This window comes from Oncorhynchus kisutch, linkage group LG18 (assembly GCF_002021735.2).
Source record: "Oncorhynchus kisutch isolate 150728-3 linkage group LG18, Okis_V2, whole genome shotgun sequence".
In the NCBI taxonomy this organism is placed as follows: Eukaryota; Metazoa; Chordata; class Actinopteri; order Salmoniformes; family Salmonidae; genus Oncorhynchus; species Oncorhynchus kisutch.
In genome coordinates, this window is record NC_034191.2 from 53,700,077 (window position 1) to 53,724,494 (window position 24,418).

At 42.6% G+C, this 24,418-nt stretch overlaps 1 protein-coding gene across 5 annotated transcripts in view; it reads left to right on the plus strand.

Moving 5' to 3' along the window:
• drosha (drosha ribonuclease III) overlaps window positions 1-24,418 on the plus strand; it is a 148,130-nt gene that overhangs the window by 17,571 nt on the left and 106,141 nt on the right. For all 5 annotated transcript variants that reach the window (XM_031796306.1, XM_031796304.1, XM_020507411.2 and 2 more), the window contains exons 15-20: window positions 1,367-1,466; window positions 9,414-9,521; window positions 10,984-11,091; window positions 14,432-14,570; window positions 14,681-14,741; window positions 23,772-23,831. In XM_031796306.1, the coding sequence (XP_031652166.1) occupies window positions 1,367-1,466; window positions 9,414-9,521; window positions 10,984-11,091; window positions 14,432-14,570; window positions 14,681-14,741; window positions 23,772-23,831 (576 nt within the window). The remainder of the gene's footprint in view (window positions 1-1,366; window positions 1,467-9,413; window positions 9,522-10,983; window positions 11,092-14,431; window positions 14,571-14,680; window positions 14,742-23,771; window positions 23,832-24,418) is intronic.

Genomic DNA, 24,418 nt, shown 5'->3' on the forward strand with positions numbered 1-24,418 from the left:
AAACAGGAGAGATCTTTTCATTATGAATCCCTGCCAGTATTGTGTATCTGCTCAGGTCTGTGTCATTTGAGTGATGTTAGTCACCTTTTCATAATGTTAGGGATGTCCGACCTTCAGTCTGTCTCTGTGCTCTCTTGCTGTGGTCACACACGCGCGCACACTCCCCTCAAACCTCGAAGCCGCAGACGACAAATTTATGGGCGGATGGGGACATCATTAACGACAGTTGGCTTTAATTGCATTGATGGCAATGCCACAGAGAGGAGAGTGAGTGGGGGAGAGAGGAAAAGAGAGGACACGGCTGCATATCTTAAGCTGTCCCTTCCTGTTTCCTTGCCTTAGAAAATAATGTTTTGGGTCGTTCTAACCACAGTATCTCTATGGAGGGACTGATAGACGGAGTGAAAGAAAAAGAGAGCGAAAGAGGAGTTAGAAGCAGAAGGTGGGGAACGAGTGTAAACGAGAGAGCGACGGCAGGCATGCAGCATATGTTAATGAAAGAGTTTGTGGCAGACACACACACCAGCCTGTGGCACCCTGAGAGCACAGAGTGGATCTTCTGAAAGGTCATGTGAGCGGGTTGGGGAGGGAGGCCTCCCAGGCTGCAGCTTCACCCTGCCCTCCTCTTCTCTGCCGCTGCCCCCGGCTGCCGACCGTACAAACACACGCCGTTAGGCCAGTGGTGAGCCGGTAATCACGGCGGGAAAGCCGATTCTGCCTCAGTCTCCCTCTACACCGTTCACTAATGAAGTCGCCGTATTAAAACTCCCTAATTATAATTCCCCTCATCTCCAGTCCTCTCTACTGCATGTTTCTCTCTCTCTCTCTCTCGCTCTCTCGCTCTCTCTCTCGCTACTCATATAATTGAATCATTTCGGCTATAAATGAGGAAAGAGCCTTAATGGAGAGAAGCGGTCAGAGATGGGCAGAGTCTCACAGTTCGTCTCGTTACTAGAGTCAGTCCATCTGAGGAGGTTTTTCAATGGTCCATCATTATCACCTATCCCACAACGGTGTCCTTTTCAAAAGCAAACTAAGACCAAAACCTAATATAATAGATTGTTATTGTGGCATGTGGAGAGACTTCCCTTCTCTTGCCACAGTGAGTGTCTTACAACAACCAACCAGCGCTTATAAACTGTTTTTATCTGTAATGCCTGGGTGGGTGAAAGTGGCCTCACCGGCCTCTCTGGTCTGAGACAGGAGACTTACAGAAGAGCCATCCCAGTCCACAGCACACACACACACAGAGCAGACTAATGGAGTAATGTCTGGAGGCTACTGTTAAATTATGTTTAGTAATGGTCGGTGCTGTTGAAATATTGATGTGTTGTTCTGAGCCTCAGCTTGACTTCTGCCCCCCCAGGTACCAGAAGCTGTGGAAGAGCTATGTGAAACTACGCCACCTGCTGGCTAACAGCCCCAAGGTCAAGCAGATAGACAAGCAGAAGCTAACACAGAGGGAGGTGGGTACCACACACTACAGTACATCTCCCTGGCCTCATTATATGTATGACTCATGCCAGCTTCATGCAATTGTAATTTCACAGAAGCGTGAGGCTGAAACGTGTGCTAGTGTAATTACTAGAACCATCTAACACCAGATTGTAGCCGTGTGCTGCAGTGCTGAGATCCTGATCTCTTGATGCCCCATTCACTGCATGGGTCCCAAATGGCAAACCTATTCCCTAAATAGTGCATGACTTTTGACCAGAGCCATATGGGCCCTGGTGATATCTAGTGTAGAGGTCGACCGATTTAATCGGAATGGCCGATTAATTAGGGCCGATTTCAAGTTTTCATAACAATCGGTAATCTGCATTTTTGGACACCGATCATGGCCGATTACATTGCACTCCACAAAGAGACTGCATGGCAGGCTGTTATGTGAGTGCAGCAAGGAGCCAAGGTAAGGTGCTAGCTAGCATTAAACATATCTTATAAAATAAATCAATATTAACATAATCACTAGTTAATTACACATGGTTGATGATATTACTAGTTTATCTAGCTTGTCCTGCGTTGAATATAATCGATGCGGTGCCTATCATAATCATAATTTGAGCCAGGCGGCCCAAACTGCTGATTATCAACAGTTTGGGCCACCTGGCTCGTTGCGAACTGTGTGACCGTTTCTTCCTAACAAAGACAGCCAACTTTGCCAAACGAGGGATGATTTAACAAAAGCGCATTTGCGAAAAAAGCATAATCGTTGCACGAATGTACCTAACCATAAACATCAATGCCGTTCTTAAAATCAATACACAGTAGTATATATTTTTAAACCTGCATATTTAGTTAAAATAAATTCATGTTAGCAGGCAATATTAAACTAGGAGAATTGTGTCACTTCTCTTGCGTTCATTTCACGCAGAGTCAGGGTATATGCAACAGTTTGGGCTGCATGGCTCGTTGCGAACTAATTTGCCAGAATTTTACGAAATTATGACACAACATTGAAGGTTGTGCAATGTAACAGGAATATTTAGAGTTATGGATGCAACCCATTAGATAAAATACGGAACGGTTCCATATTTCACTGAAAGAATAAACATTTTATTTTCTATATGATAGTGTCCGGATTTGACCATATTAATGACCCAATGCATCATATTTCTGTGTGTTATTATGTTATAATTAAGTCTATGATTTGATATTTGATAGAGCAGTCTGCCTGAGCGGGAGTAGGCAGCAGCAGGCTCATAACCATTCATTCAAACAGTACTTTCGTGTATTTGCCAGCAGCTCTTCGCAATGCTTCAAGCATTGCGCTGTTTATGACTTCAAGCCTATCAACTCCCGAGATTAGGCTGGTGTAACCGATGTGAAACGGCTAGCTAGTTAGCGGGGTGCGCTCTAATAGCGTTTCAAACGTCACTCGCTCTGAGACTTGGAGTGGTTGTTCCCCTTGCTCTGCAAGGGCCGCAGATTTTGTGGAGCAATGGGTAACGCTGCTTCAAGGGTGGCTGTTGTCGATGTGTTCCTGGTTTGAGCCAGGAAGAGGCGAGGAGAGGGATGGAAGCTATACTGTTACACTGGCAATACTAAAGTGCCTATAAGAACATCCAATAGTCAAAGGTATATGAAATACAAATGGTATAGAGAGAAATAGTCCTATAATTCATATAATAACCTCAACCTAAAACTTCTTACCTGGGAATATTGAAGACTCGTGTTAAAAGGAACCACCAGCTTTCATATGTTCTGAGCAAGGAACATAAATGTTAGCTTTTTTTTTTACATGGCACATATTGCACTTTTACTTTCTTCTCCAACACTTTGTTTTTGCATTATTTAAAACAAATTGAACATGTTTCATTATTTATTTGATGCATTATATTAAGTTAAAATAAGTGTTCATTCAGTATTCTTGTAATTGTCATTATTACAAATAAAACATATATTTTTTTAATCGGCCGATTAATCGGTATCTGCTTTTTTTGGTCCGCCAATAATCGGTATCGGCGTTGAAAAATCATAATCAGTCGACCTCTAATCTAGTGCTCTGTGGAGGGAATAGGTTGCCATTAAGGCTGTAACCACTGTCTATAGCTTCATTTCATCTACAGTATATGTATTTTGCTCCTATTGCCTTTGTTGAGCTATGTGTTATTTTCTAAAGTAGTAGCTGTCGAGGCTGGTGAAGCTCCAGCTCAGATTGTGTGTCTGTGTCTTAAGCGCACAGTCAATTATCCTATTTTCAAGGTAGCACTGGCTAGGGGCTCCGGCAGCGTCGCTTACAGTTACTGATATTCCCACTGTCAACCTATAGAGCAATTAGTTCACCACACACACACACACCAGGCCATCCCATCTCCAAGGGTCCGCTATTTCAGCGAGTCTTCACCCACCCATGACAATACAGCAACACTTCTATTACCCCCAACCCCCTGGGAACTTCATTAGCGGTGTGAGTGTTCGTGTATCACTTGTTCATCCACAGTTCTGGTACACGTTCATCTGTTTTTTTTGTGCTGAATAGTGTAAAATGAACGCTGCGACCAAACCAGAGCCCTTAAATTGGGGAAAGAAGCTTTTCATCTCAACAGAGAAGAGAAGTTGGTTGGTGCTCTAGATGGGTGACTGCCTGTATGGCCCTTTCTCACTGTAATATATGCATCCCAAAGGACGCCCTATTTCCTACATGGTGTACTTCTCTTGACCAGAGACCCCAATTGCACCCTATTCCCTATGAAGTGCACTACTTTTGACCATAGCCATATGCATTGCACTACACAGGGAATAGGGTGCCCTAGGAGCCCTGTTCAAAAGTAGTGCACTATATAAGAAATAGGTGACTTTGGGATGCACTGCAGGGTCAGTTCTGCTGTGTTGGGGCCTCTTGCCCCAGAGAGAATCCCTGAGGGTGCCTCTGTCTGCCCCTAGAGACAGACGTGTTGCACCCCAGTTGGAGGATCCAGGGCCCCTGGCCTGGCCGCTTTGATATGCTTTAAACGTAGCTGCCTGTCAACACGCGCATGCGCACACACCCACACACTATTATTGTTATTTTAATACCTATTTTCTGTCTATTTGTAAGTAATGTGGCCCAAATCAACATCTTCTATTGGAATTTGAAAGTATTTTCAAATCGTTTCCTATAAATAGCCTAGTATTTGAAAGTGTTTTCAAATTCTAATTTAAAATGACAGGCAGCTATGGGACAGCAGGTAGCCTAGTGGTTAGAGCGTTGGGCCAGTAACCGAAAGGTTGCTGGATCGAATCCCCGAGCTGACAAGGTAAAAATGTTGTTCTGCCCCTGAACAAGGCAGTTCCTAGGCCGTCATTGTAAATAAGAATTTAAAGGTTAAATAAAATTAGAAATTCATGGGGCTAAATAAAGGTAAAAAAAAATAAAAAATACTTTACAAGTGTATTTAAGTACATGTCTTTTCAAATAAAAAATATCTAAATACTTACTTCCATGTCCTTATAATGTAATTAAAATATCCTAAATAGTATTGGAATCCAGGGGGGTACGAAGCACCCCTTTAGGTTATTTATTAAAATATAGAATTTGGCCTTTACTACTACATAGAAACCCAATGAATAACACATTCATAAATGGCAAAAAAGACAGTCATAAGAAAAAAGGTTAGAAAGTGTCTGTCCTATATCTTGGAGATGTAAGAAAGCTCAGTAAATATTTTAGTTTTTGACACAGCGAACACCAACATGTTCCTGAGAGTCTCCCCTTTCCATGGAGTGGTTATAATCAATTGTAGGCCTAGCAGTTTGTATACTGCAGACGTTCTTGTGAGAAGACCGATTTTGGGGATGTCTCATGGTCTGACACACCACTGTAGCTCGGCCACTTTCCACCGCAGGTGCGGGAGGCCGCCATGGGTGGATGCGGTGGATTGAGACGAAACCTGATTTCTCTAGTTCAAACTGACAGATTTTGATGGGGATTTTTAAAATTATGTTACTTAGGTTGACACACCGGTGCGTCAGTGGACTCTTAAGGGTTAACTAGGTATCCAATTCAAAACCTATATTTTACCCACAATGCCATACAAATGCCATACACAGTTGATTATTAACTTGTTTGAATGATTAATTTAATTAATTTAAAAAATTATTTTTGACGACACAAAATATTCACTTCGTCGTTGTATTCGTAGGGATTCTTTTCAATCGGAGTGAATCGAATTGTGTGAATCCAAATAATAATTTGTGAAACATTGATTTGAGGAAAAAATAATAGGTACCTTCAAAACGTAGGTACCTATGATAAATATGACTCACAATTCTCTTGCTACACTCACCCTAGTTAGATAACCTATGGCAGCAACACGTTAGTCTAACTAGCTCGAGTCTTAAGTGAATTGGGATATTTCTAATCAATGCAAAATGTAATTAAAATGATAGAATTAAGTTGGCTAAAGGAGAAGGTGCTACAAGGATCAGAGACTTTTGTTTCTGTCAGAGAGATGTGTATAGGTGGCAGGGAAGTCAGGCGCAGGAGAGTCAAACGGAGTGTAAAATTGAGTCTTTTAATAAATGTCCAAGTAACATGCTCCATAACACTAAATAGAAAAAGGAATATAAACAAATATGGGTACGAAGACCTGTCGCGCACCTATACAAAAAACACTACACTGACAATAAACAATCTCTGACAAAGACATGATTGGAAACAGAGGGTTAAATACACAACAGGTAACGAATGGGATTGAAAACAGGTGTGTGGGAAGACAAGACAAAACCAATGGAAAATGAAAAATGGATCAATGATGGCTAGAAGACCGGTGACGTCGAACGCAGAGCACCGCCCGAACAAGGAGAGGCAACGACTTCGGTAGAAGTCGTGACAGTTTCATATGAATGTAGATGTAGACAAGGGCAGGAAGCTCAGCAAAAGGGTCTTAGCCTTGCTACTTTGGCAAGCTAGCTACGATTTGAATGCCGTTAAGACGGGCATTTCCAGATGGTACGATAGATAACTTATGGCAGTAACAACTTTGTCTAACTAGTTAGTCGTTTTGGCTACTTTCTCGCTCTCCCTCTGTGCCGCACACACGCCGGCTCCTCTCTTGCCCCTCCTCCACCCTTCTGCTAAAACAAGCAGACGCGATTCGCGTAAATGATTCCATTGACGTAAAACCAACTTTGAATAATTAAATAATTTCAAATACTCATTCACTGACAGATACTCTATCCCGTTGTCCACTGATGGATGGCAGTGTGTTTGACCGTGTTCCCTTTGATGCGCAGGTCAAAGTGGGATGGTATTTCTTAATGTTTTTGTTGTTCTTTCCTTGCCGTCGACAGAAAATCCTGCCATTTCCATTTGACTGTATCATGGGTAACTTCGGCACTGTGACAGAGATCCAAGTAACTGCAAAAATAAAGGGAACACTTGAGTAGATGAGGGATACAAAAGTATATTAAAATTATGTGCTTCTACGCAGGTGTGGTTCCTGAGTTAATTAAGCCATTAAGGTATAAAAATGGCCTGTTGCCCATTATTTTGCTGCCTTGGCAAGATCACAGCGACTTTGAAAGAGGGGTCTCAAAGGGGGTTTAAAGGGTGCGTCTGTCCCCAGATCTCAACCCAATTGAACAGTTATAGGAGATTCTGGAGCATCACCTGAGACGGCGCACGTTTGTCTTCATGCATCATCACCAAAACGCCAAATGACGGAATCTCTTCCAGACTACAATTTTAGAATCTGTTCCAAGGTGTAATGAAGCTGTTCTGGCTCGTGGTGGCCCAATGCCCTATTAAGACACTTAATGTTGGTGTTTCCTTTATTTTGGCAGCTACCTGTACCATCCGTCCCCATTTTGACGATGGCCCATGGGAAAGGGGGATACCTAGTCAGTTGTCCAACTGAAATGTGTCTTCCGCATTTAACCCAACCCCTCTGAATCAGAGAGGTGCCTTAATCGACATCCACGTCTTCGGCGACAGGTGAACAGTCGGTTAACTGCCTTGCTCGGGGCAGAACGTCATATTTTTACCGTGTCAGCTCGAGGATTCAATCCAAAAACCTTCCGATTACTAGCCCAACGGTACCACCAGAGAAGACCGATGTGCTGATACACATGTTCCCAGTCCTATTTCTGATTCGTAGACATACTCTCTCAGCCCAGACCATGGCCCGTATCCACAAAGAATCTCAGGAAAGGTCCTAGGAATCCTGTTAAAATCTGTTTTAAGACACAAAAAAACTCCCAGTGTAGGTTTTAGAATGATAAGACACTGTCCAAGCTCTGAGCCAGGAGTCAAATCAACTCATAAATATTTCTCGGCTGGTTATCACGACAGTTTGAGGTACCGCAAAGGAAAGATAGTGATGACACTCATTGGCATTGTTGCAAGTGATTGGGAATAACTCATCGCAATGAGGCATCACCAGTCACCAGATGTGAGCTCTATATTATGTGAACTAAACATACAAATGAAGAAACTGTTTCAAATGTATGATAAAAATAAAATAAAAAATACTTTAATACATGTAATTTTGTCCTTGAAACATTTTTTCTTGAAATACTGTAGAATTCCATTCATTCCTATGGCGGACTGCTCCTACTGGGGAGTGCCAATAAAGCCTCTCAATGGTCAGTACATAGCATCAGCATTCCAGAGTTTATATACATTATTGGTTTTAAAGGTATGTAATTTTTGTCGAACACAATCAAAGTTGGCATAAGCCCAAGATTCCTTTAATTGCTCAACTTAAAAAAAAAAAATTATTAATAATGTGGCGCTCCAAAGGGATAATTTTAAATGAAACTAATAGACAAATAAATAAACACATTGTTTTGTATTATTTATTTACCTTACATCATGTTAAGTATTTAGGCATATTGTGAAATTGGACTCGTGAAATCATTGTGTAAAGCGCGAGAGATACATGTCGGTCTAGATTATTTCTGGATCGCTCATATTGAAATATCAAAACATTCTTTTAACAACTCCAAAGCAATTGTATGTGTGTGCAGCTACTACTGACTCACTGCATTTTTGTGTCCTAAATACCTGTCGACTGGGTGTGTGACCAAAGAGTAAAATGTCTCTTTTTTATTAGCACTTACGGCCAATGTTCTACTCTGAGACACTTTGTGGATACTGGCCCAATGTTGTGTCCTAAATGGCACCCTATTCCCTATTGTACTGGTTAAAAGTAATGCGCTATGTAAGAAAAAAGTAGTGGTGAAAAGTAGTAACATTTTGGTACTTGAATGTCTCTGGTGCAGACCTCGCCTCTCTGTGTTGTCTGCTCTTCTGCAGGCGTTGACACTGTACACTTCAGCCCTAGAACCAGGGATTTTGGGGTTTCTAGACAACCATGTGTGTTCTTTATACCTGTTTGTGTGTGTCTCTGGTAGATTTGCTCTCTCTCTCTCTCTCTCTCTCTTTCTGTCTCTCTCTCTTTCTGTCTCTCTGTGTGTGTGTTCCTGAATGTTTAACTGTGTGTGGTGTAATCTCCCGTGGGCAGATTCTGCGAGTCGACCGAAAAACCTGCTGTGTCTGAGCGGGATGCATGAGATAACGAACAGCATTAGTTTTGGGGTTTTCATCACTGGTTATTTGGACGTATCAGGATTGAGCGAAGGCGGTGCTTAAACTACTTTGTCTTGAGTGTTTTGCTCATGTGCACACCCTGGTGGGGGGGGTGGGGGGGGGGTGGCTTTAGCTGAGAGTTTCCTTTTGTGTGGGTGGAGACTTTTTTGCTCTCGAACTCTCAATTTGTAACAAGTATGAACTCAAGTTAATCACGCAGCTGACCAAATTACGCAATATTTTACTTCTGGGTTAACAGACATTGTGTGTTGTAAAGATGTTTGGCTGTCCCCTGTAGCAGCAGCACTGACCCAGTGGATCAATAATGTATGTGTGTTTGTCAGGAAGCTCCGATCTGACACACACTAGGCTTAATAATGTACGGGTGTTGTTTTATCAGGAAGCCCTTCAGAAGATCCGCCAGAAGAACACCATGCGCCGGGAGGTGACCGTGGAGCTCAGCAGCCAGGGCTTCTGGAAGACTGGCATCCGCTCTGACCTCTGTCAGGTAGGCAGGCGAGATGCTTTGCTGCCCCACAAGCACACAGTGTACACTGTACTCTCAGAGACACAGCAAACCTATGCACAGATGCACAAACATGGATGCACACTCACACATAGATACACACCCGACCACCTGTTTGGTTATTCTAGCATCATACCATCACGTCAGCCACGCATAGCAAACAAAGGCACATGGCGAGCAGTTTCTTGGCCGGTAGCTAGAGGCGAACACTGACGGCACATCAGCCCTCTCATTCTCACACACACCTGCCCCCACACAGACACAATCCCTCCTACCCCTACACACATACACACACCCCCACACAATCACTCCTACCCCTACACACACCTGCCCCCACACAGACACAATCACTCCTACCCGTAAACACACACACACACACACACACCTGCCCCCACACACACAATCCCTCCTACACACACACACACTCCTGCCTCCACACAGACACTATCACTCCTACCCCTACACACACACACTCCTACACCCCTCCCCATCGTCTCCTACTGAGTACCCAGTGAGTAAATTGGTCTGGGAGTGGACCCATGCTAATGTTATCTCAGCCACTCGAGCAGTAGCCTAATTTGAGCGAGTCTGATGGGTTGAGACACTGAGACACGGTCTTGCTTTGTTAATTGGGTGGTTAACAAGGCCTTAGAGTGGTGTAGATGTGGGCGGTGGGTAGGCAGTCGAGGGCCAGGGGTGGGCTGACTGATCAGCTCTGGGGCTGTGTGGGTTAGTGGTTAGCACAGAGAGAGAGAGATAAAGACACACAGGGAGAGAGAAAGGAACAGAGGGAGAGGATGGAGAGAGAGAGAGAAAGATGGAGCAGAGGGAAAGAGAGAGAGCGACCGACGCAGCTCATTTGACTGACCTGTAGGAGCCCCGGGCTCCCCTGGTAACACTAATTAAAACATGCAGCGCAGCCTGCTCTTACGCGGTGGTGCCGGGTTAATGGGTGTTCCACCGCTACACAACGCTCCCCCACTGTTCTCCTAGTACGGACTGATGAGACTCTCACTAATGATAGCTCATATTGGTTACTCTTTTCCTCTCATTTACTCGCACATTCTCTCCCTCACCTCTCTCCTTCTCTCTTTCTTGCTCGCTCACTCCTCTCTGTCTTTGCCTTTTATTTGTTTTCTTTGACACTGGCCATGTTTCTGCACAGGCAGGTTTGTGTCACCAGGTCCTGATTTGTCCGTGTCAACATTTGAATTTCCCCCACAACTCTTAATTTCTCCTCACGGCGAAGAACACATGCACACTGATTGGACTCGTGATTATTTCATCTCCCTCTCTGTCGAAGCGCCACTTAATAATGACTGGCTGATTTGATTATGCCATGTTCTCTCTCCCTTCCCTCTTACCGTCTCTCTCCACCTCTTTCTCACTTCGTCCACTTATCTCTCTCTCCTCTCTCCTCTCTCTCTTTCTCATCCCCCCGCAGCATGCTATGATGTTGCCAGTGTTGACCCACCACATCCGCTACCACCAGTGTCTGAAGCACCTGGACGACCTGATTGGCTACGTCTTCAAGGAGCGCTGTCTGTTACAGGTGAGAGAAACACACGCACACAGCCAGTGTAGTCCCATCAGAGCTGGAGCCTTCCAGAGCTCTCAGCATTAGCCTCAGTGCTTCCTCCAGCACTATTGGAGAGCTGTCATACAGAGACTGATACATTAGAAAGTAATGTGTTGTATTCGTGCTTAAAGAAAGGGGGATGGCTGACTTGTTGCCTCACGATCATACACTCAAAGCCCTCTTACCCTTTCGTTCAAAGACAAAGATCCCACTAATTTACCATGCCTGCTTTCTTTTGACCTGCTTTTTGGTATGTCTGAAAGGGGTAGGGGGTAACAAACATGGCAAATTAAAAGACACCTAAAGACCTAGTCATGATTTCTGCATTTTCACGGACCCTGTAACACCTCCCTAATTTAGATGTGTGTTATTGTGCGCGTTTGCATGCATGTGTTAACCTGCGGTATTGTGTGTCTGTCTGTCTGATTATGTGTGTGTGTGATAGGAAGTGGCCTTATCTTTGTATGGTAGTAATGATGGCCTGTCATCATTATTCTTAAATAGAAAGCCCTGGCTGATGGCAGAGGCCTTACACAATAGTAACACCACCAGTCCATTTCCTGTATTTCCCTCTATTGTCCTGCAGGGGAGCTCTAGATTACAAGATCGTTTTCGGTTAAAGATGTAGTGACGGTTGGAGACATGCAAGTATCGTCGAGGATCTCCTGCCTGCCCCCTCGTCTTCTGTTCTTTAAACAACCATCTACACCGCTGTTTTGTCACCCCTGCTCTACATTCTCTTCTCTTCTACCACCCCCACCGCTCCACTCTTCCCTAACCCACCTCCCCCTTCTCCCCAGGAACAGAGTAGGCCCGAAGGGCCTCAATAATTAAACTGTAAAACTCTACCACAGCCCCATCTCAGATGTCATCTCTCTCTCTCTCTGTGTCTGTGTGTCTGTGTGTCTGTGTGTCTGTGTGTGTGTGTGTGTGTGTGTGTGTGTGTGTGTGTGTGTGTGTGTACATGCTGGTGACACGTGCAAGAGGCACCAAAGTGGATCATGTTTTCGTATGTCTAATTTCCAAAATAATTAATGTAGTCTAATTTATGCTCCAATTCCTTTCATTTTTAAATTTATTTTGTCTCTGAGACAATGATTGATCTTGCAGAAAGGGTGTCTTTGCATTGATCAAGACAACATGTTGCTGTTATACATTTTTTATGTATTCATACAACAAAATGTGTCTGTCAAGTTTCAAACTGCATCCCAAATGGGACCTTATTCCCCTTAGGCCCTGGTCAAAAGTAGTGCACTATATAAGGGGATAGGAAGGGGATAGACTTTCCGCCTGAGTTATCAAATGTATGTATAAAGCCCTTTTTCCATCAGCACATGTCAGAGTGCTTATAAAAAAAAACATCCTTAAACCTCAAACAGCAAGCAATGCAGATGTAGAAGCACGGGGGCTAGGAAAAACTCCCCAGAAAGGCAGGAACCTAGGAAGAAACCTAGAGAGGATCCAGGCTCTGAGGGGTGGTCAGTCCTCTTCTGCCTGTGCCGGTTGGAGATTATAAGAGCCATTAAGGCCAGATCGTTCTTCAAGATGTTCAAAGGTTCATAGATGACTAGCAGGTTCATCTATCACGATTACTCAAGTTTAGCCAAAGGCTGTTGAGCAGCCAGTAGACAATGCAATGGTCAGTACATCCAAAGCCCCATAACTTCATGCAGTCATAATTTTGACAGACTAGCATTCTCTCCAGGAACCGGTTTCGCGATAGCGATGGAATGTAGGATTATGAGTGTGTTTTAAAATATATATTTTTAACGATGCATCATTCCTACATCGGCCGAAGATATAACATGCGTTTCCCAAAATACCACTCAGAGGGAACGGTTGCAAAGTGCGTTGTTGGATCATGAGTCTATACTGATAGGATCAAATGAAAGGGAGCGCTGCTCTCTGATAGGCTTTCTCTATTCAAGTCTTTCCTTAACATATTTTTATTATTTCACAATACTGACGATGGATCAGCTCCTAGGGAGATATTACCACCTACGGCTGCAAATATTAAGGCATGCCTATTCTAATGCCTACCCAATAAAAATGCACTAAATCACAGATTTGGCACATCATTGCGCACATGTTAGGCTACACATCATGAATTATACTGATACCATTACAGACAGTAGCCTACCAATAGCAAAATAGAACTCAAATGATTGAACATGACATTTATTTCAATATGATTGAAAGCTTACGGTTTATTTTAATGCAATCATCTCGGTTTTCATTTGAAGCGTCTTTTTATACAGTGCTTGTTTGTATCAATGGCAAAGACAGTGCAACTTTGTATTTGTAGGCAACTCTGTTCTGAAGTTGTCATGGTCACATAGAGACGGATAACCCACAAAGTTTATAGCGGAGATCTTCTGTGTATAAAGTGACGTGGGAGGGCAAAAAAGCATCTAACGACGCATTTAGCTGTTTAACAAGTGGTCTGAGGCAGCCGTTAGATTCCGAGTGTTTTCAAGTGTAACGTTATCTCTGAGAAGGAGGATTAAGTGTACTGTCTTTGCCACTTGACGGTTGCATCCCAAAAGGCACCATTTTCTCTGTACAGTGCACTTCCTTTGACCAGGGCTCGTAGAGTGCCATTCGGGACACAGCCGATGTGTCTGACATTTCTCGGTTTGACCAACCGGGATCATTTAGAATTCCAAGTATTTTTGTGTCAACCTTTCAGACAAGAGGACAGTGTTGTGCTAGACTTCTACTAGTGCAAGGTCAAATAGTTCTGAACTGTTGAACGCAGTTCTGCTTCTTTTAGTTACAACAAAAATTGATTTGTTTCTGTTCAAGGATACAACCCTGGTGGCGTCTGGACTGATGATATTGAAACCCCCTCTGTTAACTTTTTACATGTATCTCATTGGAGCTTGAAATTGATTTTAAGTTGGAAACCCGAGCAGTCCTTTGAGAGGAGAGATGAGTTAGTGTTTTTGCTGATAGAAGCTACATTCTGATAATGTTAGATTGATAAATGCTCGGCACGTCTTACTGAGAGTATTATATATTCTCTTTTCCCTGTTTCTCCTTGGTTGACGATGTTCGGATTAGACAGACGCCCTGCTCTCCAAACAAAGCACAGTGGTGGGGAATATGTGTAGATCTTCCAGTGTGCTAACTGGCTTTATTTGTTCCAAAATATTTGTTTTATTTATACTTCTTTCCATTTGATTCATATTTTTGGGATGCTTATTCCGATTAGTACATACTGTAGCTCAATATATCCATTCAGATGGTGACACATACGGTCCCAAAAGAGTCACCATCAGCAGATTCTGACTTCTTCTCCCTCTCTCTACAGTTGGCCATGACTCACCCCAGCCACCACCTGAACTTTGGCATGAACCCGGACCACGCCCGTAACTCCCTGTCCAACTGCGGCATCCGCCAGCCCAAGTATGGGGACAGAAAGGTCCACCACATGTACATGAGGAAGAAGGGTGGGTACCTACGGTAGAATACAAACGTGCACACGCACACATCATCAATATTGATTGATGGATGTTTCTGTTGTCTATGCTGACTAACCAACCTCTGTCTGATTGGTCAGGAATCAACACCTTGATCAACATCATGTCTCGTCTTGGACAAGATGATCCCTCCCCCTCCAGGTAGGCCCTACTTGTCTAAGCAATGTCCCCAACTTCTGATGCAGGGGTTATTCTTATTCCAATCCATTATGTAATGTACACTACCGGTCAAAAGTTTTAGAACACCTAATTATTCAAGAGTCTTTTTAAATTTTTTATTACTATTTTCTACATTGTAGATTAATAGTGAAGACATCAACACTATGAAATAACACACATGGAATTATGTCGTGACCAAAACAGTGTTATTAAACTAATCAAAATGTATTTTATATTGGAGATTCTTCAAATAGCCACCCTTTGCCTTGATGACAGCTTTGCACACTCTTGGCATTCTCTCAACCAGCTTCACCTGGAATGCTTTTCCAACAGTCTTGAAGGAGTTCCCACATATGCTGAGTACTTGTTGGCTGCTTATGGCGGTTGGAAACAAAAATCTCCAATTTGGACTCCAAACCAAAGGACAAATTTCCACCTGTCTAATGTTCTTTGGTGTCCTTTAGTAGTGGTTTCTTTGCAACAATTCGACCATGAAGGCCTGATTCACGCAGTGTCCTCTGAACAGTTGATGTTGAGATGTCTGTTACTTGAACTCTGTGAAGCATTTATTTGGGCTACAATTTCTGAGGCTGGTAACTCTAATGAACTTATCCTCTGCAGCAGAGGTAACTCTGGGTCTTCCATTCCTGTGGCGGTCCTCATGAGAGCCAGTTTCATCAGAGCGCTTGGTTTCTTTCAAAGTACTTGACATTTTCCGTATTGACTGACCTTCATGTCTTAAAGTAATGATGTACTGTCATTTCTCTTTGCTTATTTGAGCTGTTCTTGCTGTAATATGGACTTGGTCTTTTACCAAATGCTATCTTCTGTCTACCCCCCTTCCTTGTCACAACACAACTGATTGGCTCAAACGCATTAAGAAGGAAGGAAATTCCACAAATAACCTTTTTAACAAGGCAGACCTGTTAATTGAAATGCATTCCAGGTGACTACCTCATGGAGCTGGTTGAGCGAATGCCAAGAGTGTGCAACGCTGTCATCAAGGCAAAGGGTTTCTATTTGAAGAATCTCAACTATAAAATACATTTTGATTTGTTTAACACTTTTTTGATTACTACAGGGCTTCATCCTTTTGAAAGTTGCAACGTTCTGCGGCACAGTTTGCATGGTGCCACAGAATTCTGACACATTTTAAGTGTCAACAACTGGTACCATTAATGCTAGTTTGACCACAAGATGGCATCTTTGAGATGCATTTGATATCCTTCAATAGTGGCTGTACTAGAGAATTTAAAACCTTTTTTAGTAAGAACATAGTAAATTGGACACAATTGTACATTTTAAGAAATTTAGCTTAATTAATTTGAATAATATTATGGTTTTTTTATTCCAAGAAAAACCCTCTTCGTTTCCGTTAGGATGGAATTGAAAATATGGCGCTGTACAAAGTGACAGTCGGGAGTAGGCTACAGTACTGGGCTATTTAGCTAAAGAATCCCCGTGTCGTGCTGGAGACCGGGGTTCAATTCCCCGACAGGGAGGAACGAGTAGGCTGTCCTTGTAAATAAGAATTTGTTCTTAACTTCTTGACGCTACCCATCCCATAAGCGGGATAATTGTCATCAGCAACCGCTGAATAGCAAAGCGCAACAGTCAAATAATATTACTAAATAATATTCATATTCATGAAATCACTATTGCAAAACACAGTTTAGCCTTTTGTTAATCCACCTGTCGTCTCAGATTTAGAAATTATGCTTTACAGCGAAAGCAATCCAAGCATTTGTGTAGGTTTATCGATAACATAACATTAACAATGTACACTAAGCATTAAGTAGCTAGGTCATGAAATTCAGAAAAGCAATCAAATTAATCATTTACCTTTGATGATCTTCAGATGTTTTCACTCACGAGACTCCCAGTTACACAACAAATGTTCCTTTTGTTCCATAAAGATAATTTTTATATCCAAATACCTCCGTTTGTTTGTTGCGTTATGTTCAGAAATCCACAGGAAAGAGCGGTCACGACAACGCAGAATAAAATTCCAAATAATATCCATAATGTCTACAGAAACATGTTAAACGGTTTTTATAATCAATCCTCAGGTTGTTTTTAAAATACTGTATATAATCGATAATAAATCAACCGCAAATCTCTTTCACAGTATGAGAGGGAAAAACAATATGAAAAACAAAAACTCATGTGACCACTTGACGCGGTGTTATAGTTCTGGCAAATTTTTCAAAATAAAAGCCTGAAACAATGTCTGAAGACTGACACCTTGAGGAAGCGATAGGAAAAGCAATCTGGTTGATATCCCTTTAAATGGAGCAATGGGAGGCTATGGAACATGGAGTTTTCAAAATAGAAGCCACTTCCTGGCAATATCAGTTCTGTTATACTCACAGACAATATTTTGACAGTTTTGGAAACTTTAGAGTCTTTTCTATCCTAATCTGTCAATTATATGCATATTCTAGCATCTGGTCCTGAGAAATAGGCCGTTTACTTTGGGAACGTTATTTTTCCAAACATAAAAATAGTGCCCCCTAGCTTCAAGAGGTTATCTGACTTACCAAGTTAAATAAAGGTTACACTAAGAGCATAACATTTCTACACCCTAATTGTATAACCGTAGTCTAACCAATACCCAAACAGAGATAAAGTGAAAATAAACATCTCATTGATTTATCAAATCAAGTCCCCATGCTTGTCTAAGAGCAGAGCGAAACGGTGCTAAAATAGTTGTAGGCCTTTGCTGCAAATCCTATTGCTTCTTTCTTCAGAATGATCTTTAAATAAAACCTACACCACTTTTAACAGGACATTAATCAACGCTAGTGAGACTCATGTCGCCTAGGCCTACAGTACATCGTAAAATATTACGTGACTCTCCGCCGATAATTACATATAGAGGATTGGAGGATTCTAAGTTAAAACCAAAAGCCGCCTCATGGGTCTCTTGGTGGCAGCTGGCACGGGTATCAAAACTGCATCTGTAGCAACGCATTTTGCACTGCGGGAGCCCCCATCCAAAACCGAAACATTTTTTTATTAAAGACTATCAGAAAGAATGTTGGTACTTATTTATTTTGATCCAAAGCCATGAATGAGTGAGTCACTCAGCTTTATGTTGGTGCCGGGCTATATGACTGTGCCATCAACTTGATAATATATAACGATATTTTGGAGGTTATTTCGTTTTCAAAAAATGAAAGTGAGCGATTGTGATCTGAATGAAGGCCAAAGTAATATTTGTGAAGGCCAAAACATGTATTTCTGTTTTTAGAGGGGGAGAAACACTGGGCCAATTGTGTGCTGCCGATAAAGGCCAAAATACACTGCTCAAAAAAATAAAGGGAACACTAAAATAGCATATCCTAGATCTGAATTAATGAAATATTCTTATTAAATACTCTTTTCTTTACATAGTTGAATGTGCTGACAACAAAATCACACACAAATTATCAATGGAAATCAAATTTATCAACCCATGGAGGTCTGGATTTGGAGTCACACTCAAAATTAAAGTGGAAAACCACGCTACAGGCTGATCCAACTTTGATGTAATGTCCTTAAAACAAGTCAAAATGAGGCTCAGTAGTGTGTGTGGCCTCCACGTGCCTGTATGACCTCCCTACAACGCCTGGGCATGCTCCTGATGAGGTGGCGGATGGTCTCCCGAGGGATCTCTTCCCAGACCTGGACTAAAGCATCTGCCAACTCCTGGACAGTCTGTGGTGCAACGTGGCGTTGGTGGATGGAGCGAGACATGATGTCCCAGATGTGCTCAATTGGATTCAGGTCTGGGGAAAGGGCGGGCCAGTCCATAGCATCAATGCCTTCCTCTTGCAGGAACTGCTGACACACTCCTGCCACATGAGGTCTAGCATTGTCTTGCATTAGGAGGAACCCAGGGCCAACCGCACCAGCATATGGTCTCACAAGGGGTCTGAGGACCTCATCTCGGTACCTAATGGCAGTCAGGCTACCTCTGGCGAGCACATGGAGGGCTGTGCGGCCCCCCAAAGAAATGCCACCCCACACCATGACTGACCCACCACCAAACCGGTCATGCTGGAGGATGTTGCAGGCAGCAGAACGTTCTCCACGGCGTCTCCAGACTGTCACGTCTGTCACGTGTTCAGTGTGAACCTTCTTTCATCTGTGAAGAGCACAGGGCGCCAGTGGCGAATTTGCCAATCTTGGTGTTCTCTGGCAAATGCCAAACGTCCTGCACGGTGTTGGGCTGTAAGCACAACCCCAACCTGTGGACGTCGGGCCCTCATACCACCCTCATGGAGTCTGTTTCTGACCGTTTGAGCAGACACATGCACGGCCTGCTGGAGGTCATTTTGCAGGGCTCTGGCAGTGCTCCTCCTTCTCCGCCTTGCACAAAGGCGGAGGTAGCGGTCCTGCTGCTGGGTTGTTGCCCTCCTACGGCCTCCTCCACGTCTCCTGATGTACTGGCCTGTCTCCTGGTAGCGCCTCCATGCTCTGGACACTACGCTGACAGACACAGCAAACCTTCTTGCCACAGCTCGCATTGATGTGCCATCCTGGATGAGCTGCACTACCTGAGCCACTTGTGTGGGTTGTAGACTCCGTCTCATGCTACCACTAGAGTGAAAGCACCACCAGCATTCAAAAGTGACCAAACATCAGCCAGGAAGCATAGGAACTGAGAAGTGGTCTGTGGTTAATCACCTGCAGAACCACTCCTTTATTGGGGGTGTCTTGCTAATTGCCTATAATTTCAACCTGTTGTCTATTCCATTTGCACAACAGCATGTGAAATTTATTGTCAATCAGTGTTGCTTCCTAAGTGGACAGTTTGATTTCACAGAAGTGTGATTGACTTGGAGTTACATTGTGTTGTTTAAGTGTTCCCTTTATTTTTTTTTGCAGTGTATATCCCTGCTAATAGCCATAATGGCACTGTACAATGTGACCGTGTGTGTTTGAAAGAGTTTTTTCCAGTAAGCAACAATGCTTTTGTTTGTGTATGCTTTTACATGTGGATAATAAAGCATGTAAAGCATTTTGAAGATACAAGCCACCTGCATTTGTTTATCAGGCTATAGCAGAACAGCATAACAGTCCGGACGGCCCTTGCTTTGCCTGGTCAGCAGTTGGTCAAGTTCTGTTGTCAGAAGAGGAATGGAAATGTCAGGGTGAACCAACAACCTGATGAACCCGTACTGTATGTTGACTCTGCCTGTCGGAGGTGGAGTTCCAGAGCTCACAGGTGTGCCTGGCATGGATTGTGACTCCCATCTCGTTCCTCGCCCTCTTCAATGCGCCATTCTCAGCCTGTCTCTCCGCCAATGCCGCCTGGCTCTGGGCCAATGCATTAGCTGTCGCCCTTTCTCTGCCCTCTTATAATGTTTCTCTTTCTGCTGGGCTGACTTCAATGTCTCAATCTCTGTGTTCAAAGTTTGAATCTGATCCATGTGCACCTTCATCAGATGAGCAGAATGGTACTGCCCTGAGCCCCCATCGATTACAGTGGCCTATGATAGGAACTAATCTGAATGAAAAGGGACTCCAACATTTCGGTACGGCCCGTTGTCCAGCATTTTGTCCACTGATCTCCAAGGGTGGTTGTCGGCATGTTTGTATGATCAATTTTTTTAAACCTTATTTAATGATCTATTTTATTACAGAGTGTGCCTACACATTGATAGGCTATATAAAGAGGTTTTGAAAGAAAATGCACTGAAACCAAAATACCTTTAGTTTTGGTGATTCTCTCAGGCTCATTTTCAAGTCCTCTTGTGGTTACTGTCCAAACTTTTGAACAGGTAACACCATAGAAAGAAGCTGGCTTAATGAAAACGATGTCCATTTTGTCCCTTCTCTTTGTCCCTTCTCATTTTTTTTGCAGGTAGGGGGATATTCCCACCTAGAGTAGCCGGGCTATAAAGAGTCTATTGTCCTGTTAATCGGGCTGTGTTTGAAATCTTGTTTTCAAAATGTCACCAGCTGGCCATCACTACTGTAATTAAAAACACAGCATCTTGTTTAGATCTTGTTTACATTCTTTATTGTAGAATGTAAATCCATTTCGGTTTAAGTATAACTTTTGAGTGACGCCTTTAGTGAGATGTCTAATGCTTGAATATTTAACCATATCTGCCCTCCGAATTCATATCTAAGGGGCATTTTGTTTTAGTTTGAACGTGCAGACTGGCACTAAGAACAGCGGGACTGTTTCCCTAGTCAGCACCATTATTAGTGCAATGCCCCTTAAAACCTTGTTGGGCTGCAATCCCATTAAAGGGATGAGATGACAACAGCCAGTGAAAGTGCAGGGCGCCAAATTCAAAACAACAGAAATCTAGAATTCCTCAAACATATATGTTTCTTATACTGTTTTAAAGGTAATCTTGCGACCACCACAGTGTCCGATTTCAAATATGCTTTTCAGTGAATGTGCCACAAACTATTATGTTAGGTCACCACCAAGCCACAGAAAAACACAGGCCATTTTTTTCCAGCCAAAGAGAGCAGTCACAAAAAGCACAAATAGAGATAAAATTAATGACTAACCGTTGATGATCTTCATCAGATGACACTCATAGGACTTCATGTTTCATGTGTTTTGTTTGATAAAGTTAATATTTATTTACATTGGCGCTTTACGTTCAATAGTTCCAAAAACATCCAGTGATTTTGCATAGCCACATCATTCAACAGAAATACTCATCATAAATGTAGATGATAATACACATGGAATTATAGATATACCTCTCCTTAATGCAACCGCTGTGTCAGATTTTTAAAAAAAATTATGGAAAAAGCAAACCATGCAATAGTCTGAGACAGCGCTCAGAAATATAATAAAATGAGTCAACATAAACCAGAAATTACATGATAAATATTCCTTTTGATGATCTTCATCAGAATGCACTCCCAGGAACCCCAGGTCCACAATAAATGTTTGATTTGTTCGATAATATCCATTATTTATGTCCAATTAGCTACTTTTGTTAGCGCGTTTGGTACACCTCTCCCAACGCTGGTGCTGGTCGACCATTTATTCGGACAAAAACTTCAAAAAGTTATATTACAGGTCGAAGAAACATTTCAAAATAAGTACAGAATCAATCATTAGGATGTTTTTATCATAAATCTTCAATAAAGTTCCAACTGGAGAATTCCTTTGTATCTTGAGGTGGAACGGAACGCAGGAAGATATCACGTGGTATGCGCATGACCAGGATCTGGCTCTCTGCCAGACCACTGACTCAAACAGCTCCCATCCGGCTCCATTTCACAGTAGAAGCTTCATTCAAGGTTCTACAGACTGTTGACATCTAGTGGAAGCCGTAGGAAGTCCAAGCAGATTCATATCCTACTGTGTTTTCAATAGGCGATGAGTTGAAAATCGACCAACCTCAGATTTCTCACTTCCTGGTTGGATTTCTTCTCGGGTTTTTGCCTGCCATATGAGTTCTGTTATACTCACAGACATAATTCAAACAGTTTTAGAAACTTCAGAGTGTTTTCTATCCAATACTAATAATACTATGCATATATTAGCAACTATGACTGAGGAGCAGGCTGTTTACTCTGGGCACCTCTCTGCACCTTTCATCCAAGCTACTCAATACTGCCCCTGCAGCCATAAGAAGTTAGTGTTGATCCCTGCTACCCAGTGGGGTCCACCCCCCCCTCCTCCCTTCCCCATGGGCTCGGTCCGTCTTCTGTGTACGGCTCTGCGGCCCATCCCGTGCCCCCTGCCCTCGTGCCTTGAACGCCCACCAGTGTTTCGGTGGAAACAGCTGGAGAACTGCAAGGCAATCCCAATGTGCGCCACTCGGGAGCCATGAACAATATATATTGTCCTGCTAATAACAGGGTTAATATAGATCTGTGAGAATATCCAAGGGGCTTTTTTTTAATATAACTTATATAAAGATTTTGTTTTCAAATAACGTAAAATGAGCAAGAAAAAGACCATTCTTGAACATGGGGTGAGACAATGTTACTAATTTGTAAATAAAGCCAATTTGTTATTTAAAATGATTTATTTCTGTTTTTAGAGGGAGAGAAACCAAAAACCTAGAGTCATCTCATGGGTCTCCCAGTCAAGGACCGCATGGGTATTGAACCAGCATCTGTAACAACACAGCTTGCACTGCTATGCAGTATCTTAGACTGTTGCTCCACTCAGGCCCTGTACAACATGACTGGTCGGGAGAGTACTACAGTAAGAGCAAAATAATCCATTCAAAATAAAATAATTAAAACCTTAGTGTAACAACAGTTTTATTAAGTAATACTGAAGTCGTGCACAATTATCTGTTTCTATTTAGGTTTATGTCGCCCATTCATTGTCAGAGACACAGTAGAACCCAAAAGCATAATCAGTGCTCTAACTCCCCCTTGTGCTGGTCTGGAGCAATGAAGTGGTGACGCAGGGTACCGTACTAAACCACAAATGACCTCTTAAGTCCCGCAGCATAATTGCAAAACTTTTAGTGGAGCACTGTACATGATTCCATATGTATTATTTCATAGTTTTGATGTCTTTACTATTATTCTACAATGTAGAAAATAGTAAAAATAATGAAAAACCCTTGAATAAATAGGTGTTCTAATACTTTTGACCGGTAGTGTATACCTAGCGAATGCAATGTCCCTATGCCAAGCGGTTGCTGTTTTGCTATGACCTAGTACGGTTTGGCCCTGCACTTAGTTCCATAAGTGAGCTTAAGCATCATCACCAATCTCTGACGCCAGGGGCCATTTTTATTCTATAACACCTTTGCATTGTGTGCTATAGATTTGTGAAAGTTTGAGGCTGAATGAATACACTTGAGAAGAATGAATAAACTTGATTCAAACATGTACAGGCCATATTTCAGGTCGCTATTGGATTTTCACCCCTGATATTTGTCAGATTGTGTTGATTTGGTCTGTCTGAGACCTGTGGTTCCTGTGTAAATGTCTCATATACGATAGACTGAGACCTAATAAACACCTCTCTCTCCTCTCTGCCTTCATGTCTCTTACTTCATTTTTTTCTCTCTCTCTTTTCAGGATCAATCACAACGAGCGGCTGGAGTTTCTCGGCGATGCCGTTGTGGAGTTTCTCACCAGGTGAGATTTACGTCCGTCAGCTCCCTCGCTCTTTTTCTCTTTCTTTGACGGACGCCTCCGCTAATCGAACATGGCGACAACTCCCCCTCTTCTCCCCCCTCTCCTCCTCTTTATTCTAGTCTGTGATTTCCCCCTAATTGGGTATTCGGTTGTAATTTCACCGTAGCTCTTTTCATAGGGCCTGCTGAAATTCTCCATGACAACTAGCAGTTAGCTATGAGAATGTTGCGTGTGTGTTATTGACTGAGTCACTCCCAGGTGAGAGGAGAACGCTGTGGTCCAGGCACCACTCAGCTTGCACTGCCACACCACTAATGACATGGTGCTATTATTACTACATTGACATTGTCGCTGCAACTCTACCTAGATACCTCGGCTGTGTCCCAACTGCAACCATAATCCCAAAGCTGTCATCAAGGCAAAGGGTGACTACTTTGAAGAATCTCAAATCTCAAATATATTTTGATTTGTTTAACACTTTTTTTGGTTACTACATGATTACACATGTGTTATTTCATAGTTGTGATGTCTTCACTATTGTTTTACAATGTAGAAAATAGTACAAATAAATAAAAACCCTTGAATGA